This window comes from Scyliorhinus canicula, chromosome 12, assembly GCF_902713615.1.
Source record: "Scyliorhinus canicula chromosome 12, sScyCan1.1, whole genome shotgun sequence".
Classification (NCBI taxonomy): Eukaryota; Metazoa; Chordata; class Chondrichthyes; order Carcharhiniformes; family Scyliorhinidae; genus Scyliorhinus; species Scyliorhinus canicula.
The window spans coordinates 118,861,536-118,883,180 of NC_052157.1; the positions used below are offsets into that span (position 1 = coordinate 118,861,536).

At 45.2% G+C, this 21,645-nt stretch overlaps 1 protein-coding gene across 2 annotated transcripts in view; it reads right to left on the reverse strand.

Annotated features, from left to right (window-relative positions):
- The window catches only part of limk1a (LIM domain kinase 1a), a 66,438-nt gene that overhangs the window by 16,073 nt on the left and 28,720 nt on the right, over positions 1-21,645 (reverse strand). The window contains exons 1-7 of one of the 2 annotated variants that reach the window (XM_038813891.1): positions 20,153-20,346; positions 18,956-19,094; positions 17,671-17,780; positions 16,724-16,930; positions 12,247-12,352; positions 9,184-9,377; positions 7,537-7,711 (exon numbers count right to left, since the gene is read on the reverse strand). In XM_038813891.1, the coding sequence (XP_038669819.1) occupies positions 7,537-7,711; positions 9,184-9,377; positions 12,247-12,352; positions 16,724-16,930; positions 17,671-17,780; positions 18,956-19,094; positions 20,153-20,283 (1,062 nt within the window). In that variant the 5' untranslated portion in view covers positions 20,284-20,346. Of the gene's footprint in view, positions 1-7,536; positions 7,712-9,183; positions 9,378-12,246; positions 12,353-16,723; positions 16,931-17,670; positions 17,781-18,955; positions 19,095-20,152; positions 20,347-21,645 lie in introns of those variants that run through there. The other variant, XM_038813890.1, reaches the window with a different exon arrangement.

Here is a 21,645-nt window from a genome sequence, read left to right on the forward strand (position 1 = left end):
AACTACTTCTACCCCCTCATATCCTCAGCTCTCCAGATACAATGATCAGCATTCCAAAAGCCTTTTCCATTGTCTGTATCTGTTCAGGGTTTGGAATAAGCTGGTGATTTACAGGTCAGCAAACTATAAATAGTCGGTGCCACAGATATTCACAATATATATTAAAAACTTGCATGAAAGGACAGAGTGTATTGTCAACAAATTTGCTAACTATACAAAAGTTAGTCAAGAAAGTCAGCTCTAAGGAAGATACGCTCTGTAAAGGAGTATAGATCAGTTAAGGCAGTGGGCACTAATCAGGCAGGTGGAAGTGTAATGGGGAAAAATGGGAGGTTGTCAACTTGGGGAAGACGACCAGGACCACAGAATCTTATTTAAAATGGAGGGACTAGAGAATGAAGCAGTACACAGCCATCAGAGTGTCCTCGTACATGAATCACAAAGATAGCACAGAGGTACAGCAAGTAATTAGAATCATAGGATCCCTCCAGTGAAGGAGGCCACTTGACCAAATCGCACCGAATCGCCGAAACAGCACTTGTCTAACCCGTCCTATTCCTGCAACCTAACCTGCACATCCCTGAACACCAAGGGGAAATTTAGCATAGCCAATCCACCTAATCTGCACATCCTTGGACTATTGGAGGAAACCACAGCACCCGGATGTCATGAGGAAGGCAAAGAGAATGTTGCCCTTGATTTTCAAAAGTAGCGAAGTTTTGCTATAATTGTAAAGGGCATTGATGAGACCACACCTAGAGTACTATGCACAGTTGTGGTCTCCTTATTTACGAGTGGATATAATGCATTAGAGGCAATTCAAAGAAGGTTGATGCCCCCCTTATGGGGGAATATAAAACAAGGGGGCACAGTTTCACAAGAAGGGGGTCTTCCATTTAAGACCGAGATCAGGAGAAATTTCTTCTCCTCAGAGGGTCCCTATAATCTCGACAGTGCAGAAGGAGGCCATTCAGCCCATCGTATCTGCACCTATCCACTGAAAAAGCATCCTATCTAGGCCCACTGCCCCGCCGTACCCCCATAACCCTGCAGCCTCATCTAACCATTGGACACCAAGGGGCAATTTAGCGTCGGCAATCCACCTAACCTGCATGTCTTTGGACTATGGGAGGAAGCTGGAGCACCCGGCGGAAACCCACGCAGACATGGGGAGAGAAAGTGCACCTCCACAGACACCCAAGGCTGCATTCGAACCCGGGCCCCTGGCGCCGTGAGGCAGCAGTGCTAACCACTGCGCCACTGCCATCTGCAGAATTGAGTTAGACAGATCTTTGATTTACAAGCGTCATGGGGGAAGGAGGAAAAGTCCAGGAAAATGGAGTGGAGGCCACGGCCAGATCAGCCATGATCTTTCCGAATGGCAGAACAGGCCTACACTCCTGCTCCGTTTCTTGTCTTATGTTCAGAACATTTTAGAGGCCCATTTACTTCTCGAGTCCCAAGTCTTTTTCACATCTCTACTGTTTCTAGCTTTACAACATTTAAAAAGGATGCTGTTCTATTCATTTTTGGCCCAGTGGATGACCTTGCATTGAAATTCAATCGCCACCATTTTTTCCATTTATTTAATTGCTTTGTAATTTTACATTTCTATTTACACTACTTACAATGCCACCCATCTATCTGCCAGTAAATTTAGACATGCAGATTTCTATCCCAATGTAGTTAATAAATATAATTACATGCAACTTCCTGGCTCCCCAGAGTTGGATTTTGGGAGTACCCCAAAGATGCGCTGGGGAATTCCTCTAGGAGGTTCCCAGGTAAGGGTTTAACCGGCATTGTCCTGAAGGACTAACTTTCCCATGACAATTACACTAGCCCGAGAACCATCCAACAAATCGCCAACTTCTAGATGGTTCTGCCAGTGTCAGCGCAACTAATTTAGAAGATGCAGACCATAATGGGGTGCCCCCACGCTCCCCCATACACCCCCCCCACCCCCATTCCATGCATTTACCTCAAGACACTTTGCCTTCTCCTGGATACTTTCAATAGGACATTTACCCTCACCTGCTTTATGGCAGCCAGTGCTGTAAAAGGAGGCATATCCTCTTTCGCTGGAGTCGGGGACCTGCTGTGCTGCCTGAATCTCACCCGGCCTCGAGTCAGGAAGGTCAGGTGAGACGAGCACTTTATGAATTTTAGTGCAGTCAAGTCAGTACGTAATGCCACTTCAAGGAAGTAATGGCCCATTTAATCGATTAAGCCCCAACACAGACCCTTACGGAACATCACTAGTCAAATCCTGCTAATTAAATGACTTGCCCATTATCCCTACTCTCTGCCTCCTGCCACTCAAGTCAGTTTCCCAACCAGGTCACTAATTTGTCTTGAATTTCAACTTTGGTTAACAGTCTCTTGAGGCATTTTATCAACTGCCTTCTGGAAAACCAGATAAATAACACCAGTAGACATTCCCCTATCCGCTACTTAAAAGAAAAAACAAAATCAAGATTTATCAGGCCTGGCCTACCCTTTACACATTCATACTTGCACTCTCCAATCAGCTGAAAGATTTCCAGTTGATATTTCCTCATTCTTTCTTTAATTATAGATTCTAGTAACTTCCTGACAATGGATGTTAAGCAAACTGACCTAGAACTCCCTGGTTTTCCCCATTCTCACCTTTCTTCAAAAGCAGAGTGACATGCACCATTTCTAATCCAAAGAAATTCTGAAAGGATTCCTGAATCAAGTAAATTTATTCTAGTTAAGGCATCTGCGACATTTCCATCGAGGGAGATCCCATTTGTTCCTGGGAATCTTGACACTCTTGTGCCATTATGCTCATTACTGTTATTTTGCTGATATTAATTTTGTTGAGTCATATACTAGTTTACTTGGAATGTCAGACATGTTAGCATCTTTCTCAATGAATAATTGCATTGCGTCAGTATTTACAGCAGGTCCACCATTTCCAAGTGTTCACTGACAATCTTCAAGGTTGCAAACAACAGTCAAAGTTGTTTGAATTTGATATTCCTTGCAATTTTCTTTTCATACTCCCCTCCTGTAGCTCTTGCTGTTTTGTCACAGTTTACATCTTTCCTATTCACCAGTTTTGTAATGTCTCTTACCAATTTAAATGGCTTTTTTTTTTGCCCTTTTGGGGTTGTAAACTGGTTGCTTCACATCAAATTCCTTTTTGAACACTACCCATTGATCTGGTATTTTATCCAGTTTACTGCAGACACGCTCGACTCTCATATTGAAGTCACCCTTGCCTAAGTTGGAAACCATAGTAACTGGTTCACATTTCTCCCTTTCAAACACTAATTGAACTCAATTGTATTATGATTGCTATCAGATAAATGTTCACACATTGTCAGGCTGTTAACTAAACCTGGCTCAATCCAGTTGCAGGAAGACAAAGAACGCGATTTCGGCATCAACGGCCGGAGAATCCAGTCCCTTATTTTTAAACAATAACTCTGAGATTCTCCCACTAGGGGAAACATCCTCTCCATATCCACCCCGTCGAGACCCCTCAGGATTTTAAAGGTTTCGATCAAGTCACCTCTTGCACTCCATTAAGCTCTATAGTGAATCCAAACCCAACCTGTTCAACCTTTCCTCAAAACAACCCACCAAATCCAGGTATTACTGAACTGCTTCCAATGCATTTACATCATTCCTTAAATAAGGAGACCAATACTCATGCACTCTAATACTCCAGATGTTGTCCCAATTAATGCAGAACCTCTCAACTTTTGTAATCAAATCCTCTCAAAATACATGATAACATTCAATTAGCTTTCGGAATTACTTGCTGTATTTGTATACCAGCCTTTTTCCATTCAAGTGTCGATATAAATCCTGCCTGTTGCCAATCCGAGCTCAATTGGCCACAATATGGCAGCAGGCTGTTGGAGGGGAATGATTGCCGAGCACTTGCCATCCTGAAAATTCCAGCCTATCAAGCATATTCGCCACAGCACAACCTCCAATTTGAACTTGTACCCAAAATTCATTTTAATTTATTCCTTTCCTTATATTTATATGAAAAATTGGGTCACACACCCTGCACTGTCCATATGTTTTACTCGTGTTTCTTCACACTCTCTCCTGATTTAACACATCCTTCAGTTTTCCCATTACCTGTACTGCACGAAGCACAATTTCTGACTGCTAATCAACCTTCTTCACTTTCATTTGTTTGCTTGTAAATTGTTCAAACAAGGGTAGAAAAAGAAACCCTAGCGACTACAGTCCAATCAGTTTAACCTCAGTGATGGGGCAGCTATGAATAACAATAATCTGGGACAAAATTAATAGATACTTGGGCAAACATGGGTTAATTAAGGATTTGTTTAAGGGAAACCAACTTGTAACAGACAGGGTTGTTAAGGGAAATGCCACTGATGTGGCGTTCAATGACTTCCAAAAGGCAAAACCGGTCCACAGCAGATGCTATCTCCAAGGTCCTACACTGGAGCATCTAAACAACAAGGATTCCAACGTCAAACTCCTATACATTGACTACAGCTCCGCTTTCAACACCAAAATCCCAGCCAAGCTCATACCAAAACTCCAAAACCTAGGTCTTAGCTCCTCCCTCTGCAACTGGATTCTCAACTTCCTGACCGACAGACCACATTCCGTAAGAATAAACAAACCACGATAGTCCTCAAGACTGGGGCCCCGCAAGGCAGCCTAGTCATGTGCGTATAGGGAGTACAATAGGGGGCTATATGGCAAAATTTGGCTTCAATTCCATCGACAAGTTTGTTGATGGCATGACCATAATGGGTCGGATCTCAAACAATGATGAGTCAGAGTACAGGAGGGAGGTAGAGAACCTAGTGGTGTAACAACAACAATCTCTCCCTCAATGTCAACAAAACTAAGGAGCTGGTCATCGACTTCAGGAAGCAAAGTATCATTGACACCTCTGTCTGCATCAATGGTGGCGAGGTGGAGATAGTTGATGGCTTCAAATTCCTAGGTGTGCATATCACCAATCTGTCCTGGTCCACCCACGTCAACACTAAGACCAGGAAAGCACAACAGCACCTATATTTCCTCAGGAAACTAAGGAAATTTGGCATGTCCACATTGACTTTTACCAATTTTTACAGATGCACCATTGAAAGCATCCTATCTGGCTGCATCACAGCTTGGTATGGCAACTGCTCGGCCCAAGACCATAAGGAACCACAGAAAATCATAACACAGCCCAGTCCATCATACAAACTACCTCCCATCCATTGACTCTGTCAACACCTCCCACTGCCTTGGGAAAGCGGGCAGCATAATCAAAGACCCCCCCATCTGGGTTATTCTCTTCCACTGGGCAGCAGATACAAACATCCGAGAGCACGCACGAACTGATTCAAAAACAGTTGCTTCCCCACTGTTACCAGACTCCTGAATGGCCCTCTTATGAACTGAACTGATCTCCCCACGCATCGTCTCTACTGAGTAGTACTATACTCCGTATGCTTATCCTGATGTCTATGTAGTTACATTGTGTATTTATCGTATGTCCCATGTTTTTCATGTATCGAATGATCAGTCTGGACTGTACGCAGAACAATAGTTTTCACTGTACCTCAGTACATGTGACAAGAAATCAAATCAATTAGGACAGGTTGAGAAAGCAGTTAATGAACCACATAGTATCCGAGGCTTTATCAATAGGGGCATGGAGTACAAAAGGAAGGATTTTAAAACTGTACAAAACACTGTTTCAGCCTTGACTGAAGTACTGTTTCCAATTCTGGGCACTGCACTTTAGGAAGAATACGAGAGCATTAGAGGTGTTGCAGAAAAGATTCACGAGAACGGTTCCGGGGGTGAGTAACCTTTTGTTTATGATTGGAGAAGTTGGGACTGCTCTCCCAAGGGAAGGTTTGAGAGGAGATTTGATAGATGTATTCAAAATCACACGGGATATGGACAGAGTAGATAGGGAGAAACGGTTCCCCATGGCGAATGGGTCAAGAACCACAGGACAGACATTAAAGATAATTGGCAAATGAAGCAATAGCGACATGAAGAGAATCTTTTCAATGCAGTGAGTGGTTAGGATCGGGTATTTGTTGCACGCGGAGGTCATAGAAATGGTGTCAATCGAGGCTTCCAAAAGGGAATTGAATCATTAACTGATCGCAGGGTTACGGGAAAAGCCGGGTGTGTGGCATTAGGTGAAATGGTCCTTTAGAAAGCCCAGCACAGACATGGTCAAAATTGCCTCCTTCTGTGCTGTAACCATTCTGTAACTGGACGATTATACTAACATTTCCACAAGAGTAGTTCCCATTTCGTAGTTCAAAGCCCTCTTCACTGCACTATCCATTCTTTCCACTCGGACACTTGTCCCAGCCCTGTAGGTGGAGTCTGTCCCAACTCTACCTTTCCTTCCTGTCCTAGTGTCATATGAAATGGAACCCCTCTTTTCCACACCACCTCATTTTACCGCCACCCCCCCTATGTCCATCAGCTTAATCTGCTTATTTTTGATCAATTTCCACATGGCCCGTGTAAGCTCCTCGCCCCTCCTATTCGCCAAACAGAACTTCTTCCCTATGTTACCGTTCCCAACATGGATCCACTCTTCCCCGAGATGTCCCGGACCCTGGCACCAGGTAGGCAACAAACCGTCTGAGACTCTTGACCCTTCTCACAGTCTCCTTTATTATTGGATTTCCTACAACTGAAAAGATTGCACTTCTCCAGTATGCATTGAAGCATCAGCCAAGACTATGCTCCCAAGTCTCTGGAATGCATCTAACCCCACAACTTCGGCTCAGAAGCCAGAGTGCTGCCACTGGGCCAAGTGGTCTGGACTATTGCCTCTGTCCTATCCACCAGGATTTTCCAGCCTTCTCCATCCCAGAGGATGTACCGTGCTATTAGATGAACACAAGAACCAGAATCGGTGGGGCATTTGGCCCCGCTAGCCAGCTCCGCCATTCCATAAGATTATGGCTGATCAGATTGGCCCATTCAAATAACCCTCGCATGTTTGGCACATCCTCAAAGAACAGTGTAGGCTGGATCGATGAGTAATGGCATTCCGAAGACTAATCACCCTCTGGTTCTCCTCCTCTCAGTCTGAAATGGGAGATCCCTTATTCTGAGCCCGTGCCGATCACCTTTCATTCCCCTCAACTCTGAAGGTTCAACATTTTTTCTTCATGGGTCAACCCCTTCATTCCAGGATTAACCATGTGAAACTTCTCTGAACTGCTTCCGATGCAAGTATATTCCTCCTTTAGTAAAGGGACCAAAACAAAGACAAATTAAAAGCACAAGAGGCTGGTTATGTTACTTTTCCATCATGGGTCACTAATCAGGTGGATAATAGAAAACTAAACTGCGTGACTGTGAGAATCTAGAGGTTTACACTGTCAACAATGCTTTCCAACGTAGCTCCTTGATGGATAGTACTCTCTCGGACTCTACTGATAAGTGGTACTGACGGGAGCTAGGAATTAGAAAGTGGCCCCCGGTAAAACTCATCCCGAAGAAACACAGAGGAGCAGGGATCATGATTTCTGAAAAGCATACCTTGATGGCTTGTCCAAAATAGCCCTTTCCCAGCACCTCCCCATGGATCAGGTCAGAAGGGCGGAAGATACGATGCATTTTGGAGGCAATTCGCAGGGATTCAGAGCGGCCCAAATCTTTCTTTTGAGAGGCAGGCGATCCAGTGCTTGGTGATTTGTCAATACTACAGCTTCTCCTGGAGGTGGACAGAGTGCAACAGTCATAAGAATGGTCACAGGCAATACCCAATACATCAAAGTCAATGAGCTCCAAATCTATGCTTTGTTACATTACGGGGCAGCACGGTAGCATGGTGGTTAGCATAAATGCTTCACAGCTCCAGGTTCCCAGGTTCGATTCCCGGCTGGGTCACTATCTGTGCAGAGTCTGCACGTCCTCCCCGTGTGTGCGTGGGTTTCCTCCGGGTGCTCCGGTTTCCTCCCACAGTCCAAAGATGTGCGAGTTAGGTGGATTGGCCATGCTAAATTGCCCTTGGTGTCCTAAAAAATAAGGTTAATGGGGGGGGGGGGGGGGGGGGGGGGGGGGGGGTGCTGGTATAGGGTGGATGCGTTAGGGTGATCATTGCTCGGCACAACATCGAGGGCCTGTTCTGTGCTGTACTGTTCTATGTTCTAATAGCATCAATTATTGAGCAAACACAAGGCTTCAGCTAGTAGTGATGTAATAAGTAACACACAAACACATGGGAGTTACAGATACTTGGTTGAAGCACAGACAAAGAGCTGAAATGAGAAAAGCACCAAGTGTCATTAGGTCAGGTCAAAAATATTGACCTGAAAACATGCCAGCGTTAATATAGGTTTGAATGGAGTAAATAAAAACAACAAGCTCTTTGAGTCAGAGAAGAGCAAATATGAAGGAAAATTGCTGAAAAGTGCAGAAAGAATTGGGCAGTAAATATTAAAATTCCCTACTATTGACTGGGATAAAAAGGTACAGAGGTTGCAGGATTCTTTAAAGAAAGATATCTCCGAGGTAAATTTTCAGATGTAGGCAGCGGGTAGTTCTGGGCATAAGGAAATTAAGCTGGGCAGGTGGAAGGGGCATCAGTTGCAATACATTTTGGTCGTGGTGATCATATTTCAGTTAGGTTTAATGTAATAATGGAAAAGGACCAGGATAAACCAGGAAACTGAGTAAAAGCCAATTTCATTGATGTGACTGAACAAAAAGTAGACTAGATATGGCTGTCTCACAGCGCCAGGGACCGGGTTCAATTCCAGCCTTAGGTGACCATCTGGTGGAGTTTGTATGCTCTGCCAGTGTCTGCGTGGGTTTCCTCCGGGTGCTCCGGTTTCCTCCCAAAGCCCAAAGATGTGCAGGTGAGGTGGATTGCCCATGATAAATTGTCCCTAAAACTGGCCCATTAATTTGGTCCCTCCAACCTTATGGAGAGGTCTCCATCTCTCACTTGATGTTTCTCCAAAGCCAAGCTTGAGAACTTAATGGAATAAAGTATTTAATGTTGTTATAAAAGTAAGAATGAAATGTGAAAAAAGTGCATGAATTATTTAAAGAGCCAGTACAGGTATGATGAGCTGAATTAACTTGTTTTTGTGCGACTTTAAAAGCCAGATTGTAGGATGGTGCAAGTTAACCAACAACAAATCAAGTGGACATTTAGTACAAACTAAAACATATCCTTACTTGATGGGACGTTTTTTGACTGTGCTACCGTCTCCATTTGGGGCAGTTGATCTCTGTGGGCTGTAGATGTCTGACATAGGGCTGATGGTCTCCACCTGGTCCTCCAGCAATGCGTCCTCCAGCAACGCATCATGTGGATCATGTTCAATAGTTAACTGGAGCAAGCGACTAGTTTCTTGAATCAGGAGGTCAATCTAAGGAGGTTCAAAACATCAAAACAGCTCAGGATCAAAATACAGCAAAACCTCTCGCAGGATATAATGCGATCAGGGAGAAATGCCAGCATCACTTTACAATAGTTCACACCATCCTCCAGCTGTATTTGCCAGGACGGCATGGTGGTTAGCACTGCTGCCTCACAGCTCCAAGGGCCCGGGTTCAATTCTGGCCTTGGGTGACTCTGTATGGAGTTTGCACTTTCCTCAGTGTCTGCGTGGGTTTCCTCTGGTTCTCCGGTTTCCTTCCACAGTCCAAATGTCTGGTTAGATGGATTGGCCATGCTAAATTGCCCCTTAGGTTCCAGTAGGTTAGGTGGGCTTTCTGGGATAGGGTGGAGGCGTGGGCTTAGTACGGTGCTCTTTCCAGACTCGATGGACCGAACGGCCTCATTCTGCACTGTAACTTGTATTCAATGAAATTACTCCCCTCATTGCTACAGGTAGTCATTCTACCCCACCACTTAACAGTTGCTTCTTGCTACCTCTCCACACCAGGTATGGTTGGTGTCTCCCATTCTTCCTTCAACAAAGTTAGCTCTTCCCTCTCTACAACTCCATTATTTTAAATTGATTTCTACCACTTAATATATATTTTGTTAGGGACGGCACGGTGGCGTAGTGGTTAGCACTGCTGCCTCACAGCGCATAGGCCCCAGGTTCGATCCTGGCCGTGGGTCACTGTCCGTGTGGAGTTTGCACATTTTCCCAGTATCTGCGTTGGTCGCAACCCAAAGATGTGCAGGGTAGGTAGATTGGCCACGCTAAATTGCCCATTACTTGGAAAAAAAATTGGATACTCTCAATTTATAAAAAACATAAATAATAATATATTTTGTTGACATCTCCCATTCATACCTTTGCCATATCAGTACAGGGCTCATATCTCCCATTCATTGACCACTTTATACATAATTTCCTTTCCCATATAATATAGATAGCAATCCAACTCAGCTCCCATCCCATTATAATGCTGGTGTACATGTTCATCACTGTATAAAGTTGGCATATTCCACCTCACCACCTCATTATGTGCAACTAGATTCACAAATCTGATTCTACCAAATGCAGAAATGCAGCTGATAACTCACTCCCTGGCCCACTTTGTATAACAGACATTGACTGGTGACTGGTTTCTACCTCCCCACAACATGGAGCTGACAATCTGACACAAAGTCTATAGCCCAGATTTTCATCATGTAGCCCCCCTTTTGGAAGTGTCTGAAAATCATAAGTTCTCCCACACCTCCAAACACAAGAATTCCCGTTTTAAAAAATTAATTAAAAAATCTCCTACTTAATTTTACCCAATTCTCAGGCATAGGATTCCTGCCATTTCACAGCGTGTCTGACAGCTACAAGTGGTTCAGACCCTTCTGAAGTGGGACTATGAATTCCAATTTCTGATGGTTACATATTGCGGCCTCGAATTAAATGTTCATTGTTATAAGACTTTACTTAGCTAAAGGAATGGAAATTTTTTTTAGAAAACATTTTATTGAAGTATTTATAATTTTAACATTTAAACATTCTAAACAGAGAGGACCAACACATGCAACAACATCACAATAACATACCCAACGTCCCTCCCGCCCTACCTCCTGACTGCCCGTATATTAGATTCCCTATCCTTACTCTGCAATGCCATGCCACCCTTTCCGCCCCCGCCCCCCTCTCTTCTGCTGAGGGTCAGTTTTCCTTAAAGAAGTCGATGAATGGCTGCCGCCTCCGAGTGAGACCCTGTATTGAACCCCTTAAGGCGAACTTAATCTTCTCTAGCCTGAGAAACCCTGCCATGTCACTGACCCACACCCCGACTTTGGAGGCTCAGAGTCCCTCCATCCCAGAAAAATCCATCTCCGGGACATCAGGGAGGCAAAGGCCAAAACGTCGGCCTCTCTCCTCTCCTGGGCCCCCCGGATCCTCCGACACCCAAATATTGCCATCTCTGGACTCTGAGTAACCCTCCCTTCCAGGACCTCTGACATGACGTCCGCAAATCCCTGCCAGAATCCCCTCAGCTTCGGACACGCCCAAAACATGTGTACGTGATTCACCCGGCTTCCCCCACATCGGTCCTCCACCTCCTCAAAACACCTACTCATCTGGGCCAGTCATATGAGCCCTATGGACCACCTTGAATTGGATCAGGCCAAGCCTGACACACGATGAGGATGAATTAACTCTCTTCAAGGCCTATTCCCATAGTCCGACTTCCAACTCCCCTCCCAACTCTTCCTCCCACTTCCTCTTCACCTCCCCGATTAGGACCCCTTCCCACTCCATCAATTCCTTATATATTTCCGAAACCCTCGTCTCTCCAACCCCTGTTTTTGACATCACCTTATCCTGCAGGGAGGCGGGGGGAGCTTGGAACCTGCCTCCGGAAAAAGTCCCGTGCCTGCAGCTACCGAAATCCGTTCCCGCCTGGTAACTCAAACTCCTCCTCTCATCTCTCCAGACTCGGAAAACCCACTTCAATGAAGAGATCACCAAATTGCTCCAATCCCTGCCCGCTGCCACCTCCTAAGGCCCCCGTCCAGCCCTCCCGGAACAAAACGGTGGCTGTCATAGATTGGGGACCACACCGAAACCCCCTCCAGTCTCATGTGCTGCCTCCATTGCCCCCACACCCTCAGGGCTTCCACTACCACTGTGCTTGTGGAGTACCTGTTGTTATTTTGACTCTGACCAAGCCGGCGACAATGACAGAGGTGCCGTTAACAAAGCCTCCAAACTTGTACCCTTACAGGATGCCGAAGGAACGGATATTAATAAATGTTTTTGATATACAGGCGGAGAATGATACTGCAACTTGTTGATTTCCTGTTTTCGCTTCTTAGCTTACCTCATCCAGAGGCACATTCCGGATTGGTGTTCCATTGATTTCCAGGATCCTATCACCAACATGAATGGAGTTTTTCACATCTGGACTGATGCAGTCCGCATTGACTCTACAATAAAGGGCATCAAAGTAATGAGTTCCTAACAGGAGGGAACTACAAGATTATTCTTGACTAGATCACTGGTACCTGCAAAACGTTTCACCCAAGCTTCTCAATAGTTAGTTATACTCGTTGGAGGCCCACGAAGTCTGCCCATTTTTGTGGGCAAATCAAAAACATAGTTCAATTAACAGCAACGGTAGTGACTATACAATCCAGCATTCAGTGTGCATGAGATCAACCACATGCAATATAATGAGCAAAGTAAACCTGTACCAATAGGAGGTAAACACTGTATAATATTGGCAAATGCGTTGGCCAAGTTGTCAATCCCCTTGGGAGAGAAATGGAACCATGGGAACCAAAAACTTTGCTGTGGCGATGGGCACTTAAGTTAATTCATTGCGACCACATCATCGTTCATCAGTATTTCTAACCACTAAATATAGTTGGTGACCAATGTTCCTGTTAAGCTGCACTTGTGTACAGCTGCAGAACAACTTGGAAGAAACCGCACAGGCCTTTTCCAATTAACTACTGTAGAGAGTACAGGAGGGAGATAGAGAACCTAGTGGTGTGGTGTAACGACAACAATCTATCCCTCAATGGCAGCAAAGCTAAGGAGCTGGTCATTGACCCCAGGAAACAAAAGTATTGCACACACCCCTGTATGCATCAATGGTGCTGAGGTGGAGATTGCTGACAGCTTCAAGTTCCTAGGTGTGCACATCATCAACAATCTGTCCTCGTCCACCCACGTCGACACTACAACAAAGAAAGCACAACAGCCCCTGTACGTTCTCAGGAAACTAAGGAAATTCGGCATGCCCACATTGACTCTTACCAATTTTTTGAGATGTACCTTAGAAAGCATTCTATCTGGCTGCATCACCGGTTGGTATGGCAACTGCTCGTCCCAAGGCTGCAAAAAAACTATCGAGTCGTGAACACAGCCCAGTCCATCATGCAAACCCGCCTCCCATCCATTGACTGTGTCTACACCTCCTGCTGCCTTGGGAAAGCGGGCAGCATAATCAAAGACCCCTCCCACCCAGGTGATTCTCTCTTCCATCGTGAGAACATGCACTAACAGGTTCAAAAACAGCTTCTTCCCTGCTAGTATCAGACTCCTGAATGACCCTCTTATGGACTGAACTGATCTCTTCACACATCTTCCCTACAGGGTAGCACTACACTCCATATGCTTCACCCGATGCCTGTATCTATGTATTTACATTGTGTATTTATGTATGTCCTATGTTTCTTCATGTATGGAACGACCTTCGCGCACTGTGCACAGAACAATAATTTTCACTGTACCTCGGTACATGTGACAATAAATCAAATCAATCAATCAATACTGTGCAAAAATTTCAAAGTGACCGTGCATTGAAAAAACAATGAGATTTTAAAAGGAACATTATTCATAGAATCCCAATTGCTACAGCACAAGAGGCAACCATTCGGTCCAAAATGTCTGTGTCAGCACTCTGGATGAGCAATTTACTTAATGGTATTTTCTCACCTTTTCTCTTCATAATCCTGTACTTCGCCCTTTACAAATTCTAACCCAACTCTCTCTCTAATACCTCGATCAAACGTACACTCAGGCAGTACATTCCTGATCCCAACCACTTGCTGTGTGAAAATGTTTCCCTTTGTGTCTCTGTTGCTTCTTTTGCCAATTACCTAAACTCTGCACCCTCTGGTTCTTGGTCCTTTCACCAATGGGAACAGTATTTTCCCCTCTTGTGAAATGAAATGAATGTTGCCACAGTCCCAGAGGTCCATAGTCCACTGTCCCCTACTTTTTGAGGAGGAAAGGTGACTGGTGGGGATTTAACCCGTGGGTTACCACACCCAACACAAGGGAGAAGGTTCATGGAATTTAACCAGTGCTGTTGGCGTCGCTCTGCATTGTGAACCAGCCATCCAGCCAACTCGAGTTATCCGACCGCCTAATCTACTGTCCAGAACCCTTGCGACTTTGAATGCCTCAATTGAACCTCGCTCTCAACCTTCTCTTCTCCAGTCCGTAACGGAGGTTCCTCGATCCTGGAACCATTCTTCCTCCCTCTGATCATAAAACAGTGACACTAACCACTCCCCAAAACACCCCTTCATATACATTAGCCCTTTCCCACAATACATAGTTGGCACCTACCACTCTGCTTCAGTATCTATGGTTGTTATTCTTTAAGTTATATATGATTGACACTTCCGTTCTCTCAGTTGTGATTTTGAAGAGACACAGTAAGACGGTCAGGAACGGGGATTTAATGTGTATGTGTCGTGCCGAGTCCGTCAACCACTCATTTATAAATTACTGACCGACTATTTCCTGCCGTCATTGATCTACTTATGCAAATAATTTGACAGCATTATTACACTCCAGGAATCACTAATATCACATCTACTGGGATAGTTCTGCAGCAAGTGACTCATTTCCCAAAGCCTCGCCAATAGGGAAAAAGGGGAGTGATGGAATCCTCTCTGCTTGTCTCGAGCCTCAACAACATAAGAAGCTCGACACAGACAAAAGATAAGCAGCCATTTCATTGTCACCCCATCCGTTGGCTTAAATATAGCCTTCCACCATCAGTGAAACGTGGCTGCAGTGTGTACTATAATAGCATATATTGTAGTGACTCACTCCAGCTTCGTCAGCAGCTCCTTTCAAACCAATAATCTTCACCACCAAGAAGGACAGGAGCAGCGCATGGGAACACCTATCGTGACAAGCAACCACGCCCCAATTTGGATACACATTTCCATGACTTCACAACCACCGGGTCAAAATCCTGGAATCTACAGCATTGTGGGAACTCCTTCAACATTTGGACTGCAACGGTTCAAGAAAGCCCACCCCACCCTTACCTCAAGGTCAGGGTGGGATGGTTAATAGATGCCAACCTTTCTGGCAAAGCTCGTGTTTGAGAAAATTCAATCTTCCAAGAAAGTGAGGAAAATCTACTCGTCTTCTCCAATTTTATTGTCGCGATAACAAGAGGTGGAGTCGAGCAACAGGAAATTTACAGAATATTCTCTGACAATGTAATACACAAATAGTCTCAAGATGTAGTTGGACCATTTCCTTCCCCCTCCACCCCCCCCCCACACACACACCCCCACCCCCACACAACGCTCTCAAACAGAAAGACTGAGTCGGCATCCAATTGTTTTCCAGCTGCAGATCAGCCCTCCGCTGTCCCAGGGAGTATCAGAAAGGGGAAATCAAGGAAATGTGGAAGTTCAGTCACCAAAAAAAAACATAAAGCAAGTACAGATATTAGGAATGTGTGAATCTAATATTTAAACTCTATTTCCATCTCTTCTGAGGCAAACCTTTTGCAGGTCAGAAAGAAATAAACAACACAAAGGTTAGTGCATAATACTCCTGCCACCATCCCTAGAAATTCAGACTGCTGCTCCCTTACTATCAGCACTAACCACCTAGATCAGAAACAAAATCTCATTACTGTAGAAATCCCCACAGCAGACCAGCAAACGGTACTGCCACTACACACAGCTTCACTCAGAACCAGCTGTGTCACCAAAACCTCTCTGGTGTCCAGATGGTTGACATTAAAAATGTTGAACATGTTTCCAATTTGCTCAGAAAAACTAGATAAGATCTGAAGTTGAGCTGTTGTTAATTCTGTAATGTAATTGGTGGCTCTGCCTTTTGCATCTATTTGATGCCGCCCAGATATGACAGTACACCTCACAAGGCTGTGGCTCATTCTGAGGGTCGCCACAGACCCAGGTTGCAAATCAGCAACTTAGATCAGGTTCGTGCTGGTGCTGCAGGTTTCCACGGCGACCCTGGTAGAGGAGGCCATTTTGAACTACACAGCCCAAGCTGCTGTCAGATTTCGAGGCCGACTTCTCCTGATCAGACAATTAAACAAAACAGATATCTGGAGCCAAATCTCACAGACCAAGAACTCCCTACTTTTGAGTTACCGTATTTTACCCAGAGGCATTAATGGATGCACCAAAACTGGATTCAGCAGGGCACGGATCAGTTAGGGTCCAGAGTCTGCTACCCAGCTATGCCTACTGGAAAGAGGAGGAGTGCGGTCACTGGGAAAAGGACAGGGTCGAGCTCGACAGACATTCACCGCTTGGCCCCACATCCAGCTCATATCTGGTCAGAATGAAACCCTGTAGGTACCACATCCAGCAATAAACCAGCAACTTAAGAAAAGAAAAAGAAAGCTCAGATGTACTGACCCGGCCAGTCACTCTATCCCAACCAACAGAGTCAAAAACCACAGGCTGCAGGACAGCTGCAAAGTGCAGGTATCCATAAACACCTCCTCCCCAATGAGGGGCAGTAACAAATGCTTCCCCGTTATTGCCATCATTCTCACTTACTCCTTGACCCGCACGGTGTGCACGTGTTCTGAAGAGGAACTCCTGGGACTGCAGGGCTGATCGATAGACACAGAGAAGCCTCGTTTTCCCTCTGTGGAGGCCGGGATTGAAACCAATGTCACAGTGTGCGGGATCTGAGGGCAGGGAGAGTCTGGGAGAATCTGTTCAATCACAGGCGTGACAATCGTCTGGTAATAGCAGCAACCACTGCAGGGGAGGAGAGACAAGCAAGTGAATATAAACAAATCAGTAACTTAGATGCTGACCAAACTGTCACAAAGATTAAAAATTACACCTTTGCAGGCTTCATCCTGAATTATCCTATGTTCAGTTCCTGATCTGTGCCACTCCCGCCCGTCAATATCAGGCAAGGAGTGGATTGGGACGGCTGTGATGCCTTTTGTGGTCGATTAGCAAGGAGGTGGGGAGGGAGAAAACTAGCAAGGAAAACTGTCACAAGCCATTTGTTTAAAAAAGTAGCTTGCTAACGATGCCTTGAGCACCACAAACCACATATAAGCTGATCCTCTCAATGTAATCAGTCGCATTAAGAGAGGTTGGCTCCTCCTGTTATACAAAAAAATAGCCAAGAAACACAGAATAATCTAAACATCTTTATGGATGGAAGACCTGGAACAAACTGCATGCATGGAGACATCAGTTCAATATAATCCATACAGGAACCACACGGTGTTAATTATTGAACACTGACAGCTGAGTGCTGGTCACATGCCACTGGCAATCTCTCCAATAAAACCAGAGACTGGTTCTTGATGCTCCTTGGGCATCTAACAAAATACCACATCAAACAATTGCATTAGAACAAATAAATCAAACTAGTTTAAAAATCACTAAAACTCAGAAGAATTAACCCCCATCAACAGCTTATTACGCAATGCTAAAATAAAACGGAATCTCCGCTTAATTATCTGAAACTCTGTTCTTACCAGTAGAGCTTGGAGCGTTCTACCAATGCATACGTGTCTCCGTCTCCAATAAATACACCACACTTCAGGCACACAAAGCATTCTGGGTGGTACTTGTGTTCTCCAGCCACCTGGAAGATTGACAAGCAGAGGTTCACAAGGTGTAAAGTGATACATCCAGCTGGTTACTTGGCACTGCCAAGGATAACTGAAAGTGCTTGAGCTATTGGTGACATTGATATTGCTGATGGGGAGGGAAGTCGAGGTGCTTACCTTCCGGGGACACCCAATGTTGACAGAACGATTGGAAGTGCCAATCCCAAAGTCAAATCCTCAAATCACCCGCTACCCCAACTATTTCCCAATTCTCCTCTTAGATTTTCCGCGTGGTCGCCCTCCTTGGCCAGCATTCGCCAAACTCCCCATCAGCTATTCAAACCTAAGCTGCCTAAGCACCTTCCCCCTTCTAGGTTTGGCTTCTTGGTCCTATATCATTGGAGGTTTAATTTATCGATTAAAACAATTGCATGATTTCTTCCCCCAAGCTCACTCACCTTGGGCAAACAATTCCCAGTTTTCAAAGCTGCTTTAAGCCCAAGTTTAATTGTCCATTTCAGCACCATTTCCAATGTAATATTGTGATAGGAAGATCAGAACTGGGCACGGTTTACAAGGTCAGTGTCTTTAACCTGGATGATCTCCCATTCTGCCCCCAACCATACACTCCCAAGACCCAGTAAGCAGTTCTTTGCTGCAAACCAAAGCGGTTACAGGTTCTGAGAAATAGCTGGGCTGGGCTGGGGGGGGGGGGGGGGGGGGGGGCATTGGCAATTTCTGCCCAGCAAGATGAACTAGGCATTCAATATGCATCTGCGTTGACAAGGGAAGAATGGAATTCAACTAATTTCTGATCATAGAATGTACAGTGCAGAAGGAGGTCATTCGGCCCATCGGGTCTGCACCGGCTCTTGGAAAGAGCACCCTACCCAAGGTCAACACCTCCACCCTATTCCCATAACCCAGTAACCCCACCCAACACTAAGGGCAATTTTGGACACTAAGGACAATTTATCATGGCCAATCCACTCCAGCTTTGCAACCTCAGAACTGCACTTATTTGTGTTCTTGTGAGCACCTAGCTATGACGCTCCAGGAATTCAGTTATATCTGCCCATAAACACGCTTGACTAATGTCCCTCAAATTCATGCAAGATGTGCTTATATTTTAGGAGGGCTGTGGAGGAGAGCATTTCAGAAAACACATGCAATCTATTACCACCCCACCATCTAAGTGCAGACCACTTACCATGATCAGCCCTTTGGTGATGCGCTCACAGCAGCCATGGCACAGCTCCCCAAATCGGGCCCAGTAATCCTTTTTACAGTAGAGCCGGCCCTCCTTCTCGTAATACCAGTGAGAGAGTGAAATGTTACACTCACAGCACCTGAACACACAAGAGACAGGGATATTAGCAACAAAGAGCAGCCTAGGTTACCTGTCTGAGCGACTGCACCGCCTTTCCTCCAGGTACTGAGTTCAATACCACCCACCCTCTCACTCCAGGACCTGTCAAGTTACAAACCCAAATACACAAATAAAACAAAACACAAACAAACACGTTGAACAGCAGCTCGGTTAATTAGTACTTGAATGGCTTTACACCATACGATTCTCAAGGTGGCAGGGGTTCACCGCCACCTTCAAGGGCCTTGCCAGCTGTGCCCACATCACGATGACGGGTACAAAGATCATGGCTGTTGTGAACAGGGCAAGCGATTGCAGACATCAAGCCAGATCTGGAGCTACATAATGAAAGTTATTAACACCTCACTCTCATTAGTCCTTTATCTGCTGGACACCCAGGTCTTTATTATTATAATAATCATCTTTATTATTGTCACAAATATGCTTACATTAACGCTGTAATGACGTTACTATGAAAATCCCCTAGTCGCCACTCTGTTCGGGTACACAGAGGGAGAATTCAGAATGTCCAATTCGCCTAATAAGCACAAATTTCTGGAATTGTGGGAGGAAACCGGGGCACCCGGAGGAAACCCACACAGACACGGGGAGAACGTGCAGTGACATAAAGCCGGGAATCGAACCCGGGTCCCTGGCGCTGTGAAGCAAAACGTGAAAAATCTCGAAGACACATCTCTGATGTTAAACCTCCCATTATAAAAACAAACCATTTCCGACTTTTACGATGAGTCAGTAATTATAGTGCCAATTTAAGTTTGATAAATTTCCATTGTCATTGCACAGGCCTTGAGCTCCCAAACCCCCCCACCCCCCCAACCCCACCCCCTCCCTCTGCCGGCATCAATCACTATAGCTGCATCATGTATAGTTAAACATCGCACGCATGGAGCATCAGTCAAAGGGTCCGGGATTAGCAGGAAGATTCATCAGTCAGACAATGAACACTGCAGGGCTCGAGTGTGCTCCTCCGCAGCCCAAACAAGAATCGTCAGGCAATTGTGCATCCATTCCTCCCACCTCTTGTACGACAGGGAGCAGGGTCCCAACCACCAGGCGAAGGAAGCGACATTATTCAGGGTTAATTTCATAGAAGCTTCAGAAGAAATTGGATCTCTCCAAGATGGGAATAAAGCACAGCTCTGACCCATGACCTCTGGACCAATTGGCGTCTTGGAGGTCAATGCAGTGATTACCCCCTTCCCTCTCTGTCTGCAGTCAGCAGCACTCGCTGGCCAACTATGCAAGCACCCGGAGTTCGTGAGAACAGTCCTGAAAACAAACTGGAATAAGCAGTCAATCCTCTCTGGTTGCAGGCACGGTGTAGAGGACTGATAATTTTCCAATTTTTTTTTAAGAAAGGAAGAGGGGGTGTAGTAAAGAGAGAGAGGGAGAGAGAGGGAGAGAGAGGGAGAGAGAGGGAGAGAGAGGGAGAGAGAGGGAGAGAGAGGGAGAGAGAGGGAGAGAGAGGGAGAGAGAGGGAGAGAGTAATCACAGGCCAGTCAGCCAAAACATTCATGAGTGGCATTGTAGCTCATTTAAAAAGGCACAGATTAATCAAGCACACTCAGCATGGATTCAAGGGAAGGTTGCGACTGACTAACTTCATTGAATTTTGAGGTAACAAGGGAGGGTTGAGAGGAGCGCACTTGATGTAGCCTACCATTCTTTTAGGACATTTTTAGCACACTGGGCTAAATCGCTGGCTTTTAAAGCAGCCCAAGGCAGGCCAGCAGCACGGTTCAATTCCTGTACCAGCCTTCCCAAACAGGCACCGGAATGTGGCATCTAGGGACTTTTCACAGTAACTTCATTGAAGCCTACTTGTGACAATAAGCGATATTCATTTCATGATCCCACCATGGTAGACTGGTCAGAATAGCAACAGCCCGTGGGATTTAAAGGGGAAGTATCAAACTGGATCAGAACTGGCTTCATGGCAGGAAGCAAAGGGTAATGGTCGACAGGCGATTTTGTGACTGAAATGCAGTTTCCAGTGGGATTTTGCAGGAATCAGTACATGGTCCTTGCTTTTTGTAATACTTATATACATCTCTCTTTCTCCAAGGAGCATGATTAAGAAGTTTGAAGCAATACAAAAACTGGCAGTGCAGGTGCTCGAGAAGAAGCCATTGATCCCGGGCCAGACCCCAACAGTTGCTATGATACTGGACAGTGACTCCACACACAAATGTATATCAAAACAAACTTCATCACTAACACAGTATTAAACTCACTATACAAGAAAATGGCTTACAATTACCAGTTAAACAATGCTCAACGATAAAATGAAACGCTTATCTCCTAGCTGTGAACTTTTCATCTCCAATCAAGCAAACGTATCTCATGTCAAAATCCACTTTTAAATACAGTTAGCAGACCTAGGAAAAGATGTCTTGGATAAACTGCTTTGAGGGGTAGGAGGTGGGGAAAGTGAGCACGAGAGAGCACCTTCAGGAACCAGCTTGCAGATTCTTGCCCATGTCAAACTACTATTTAAACTTCCCAGCATT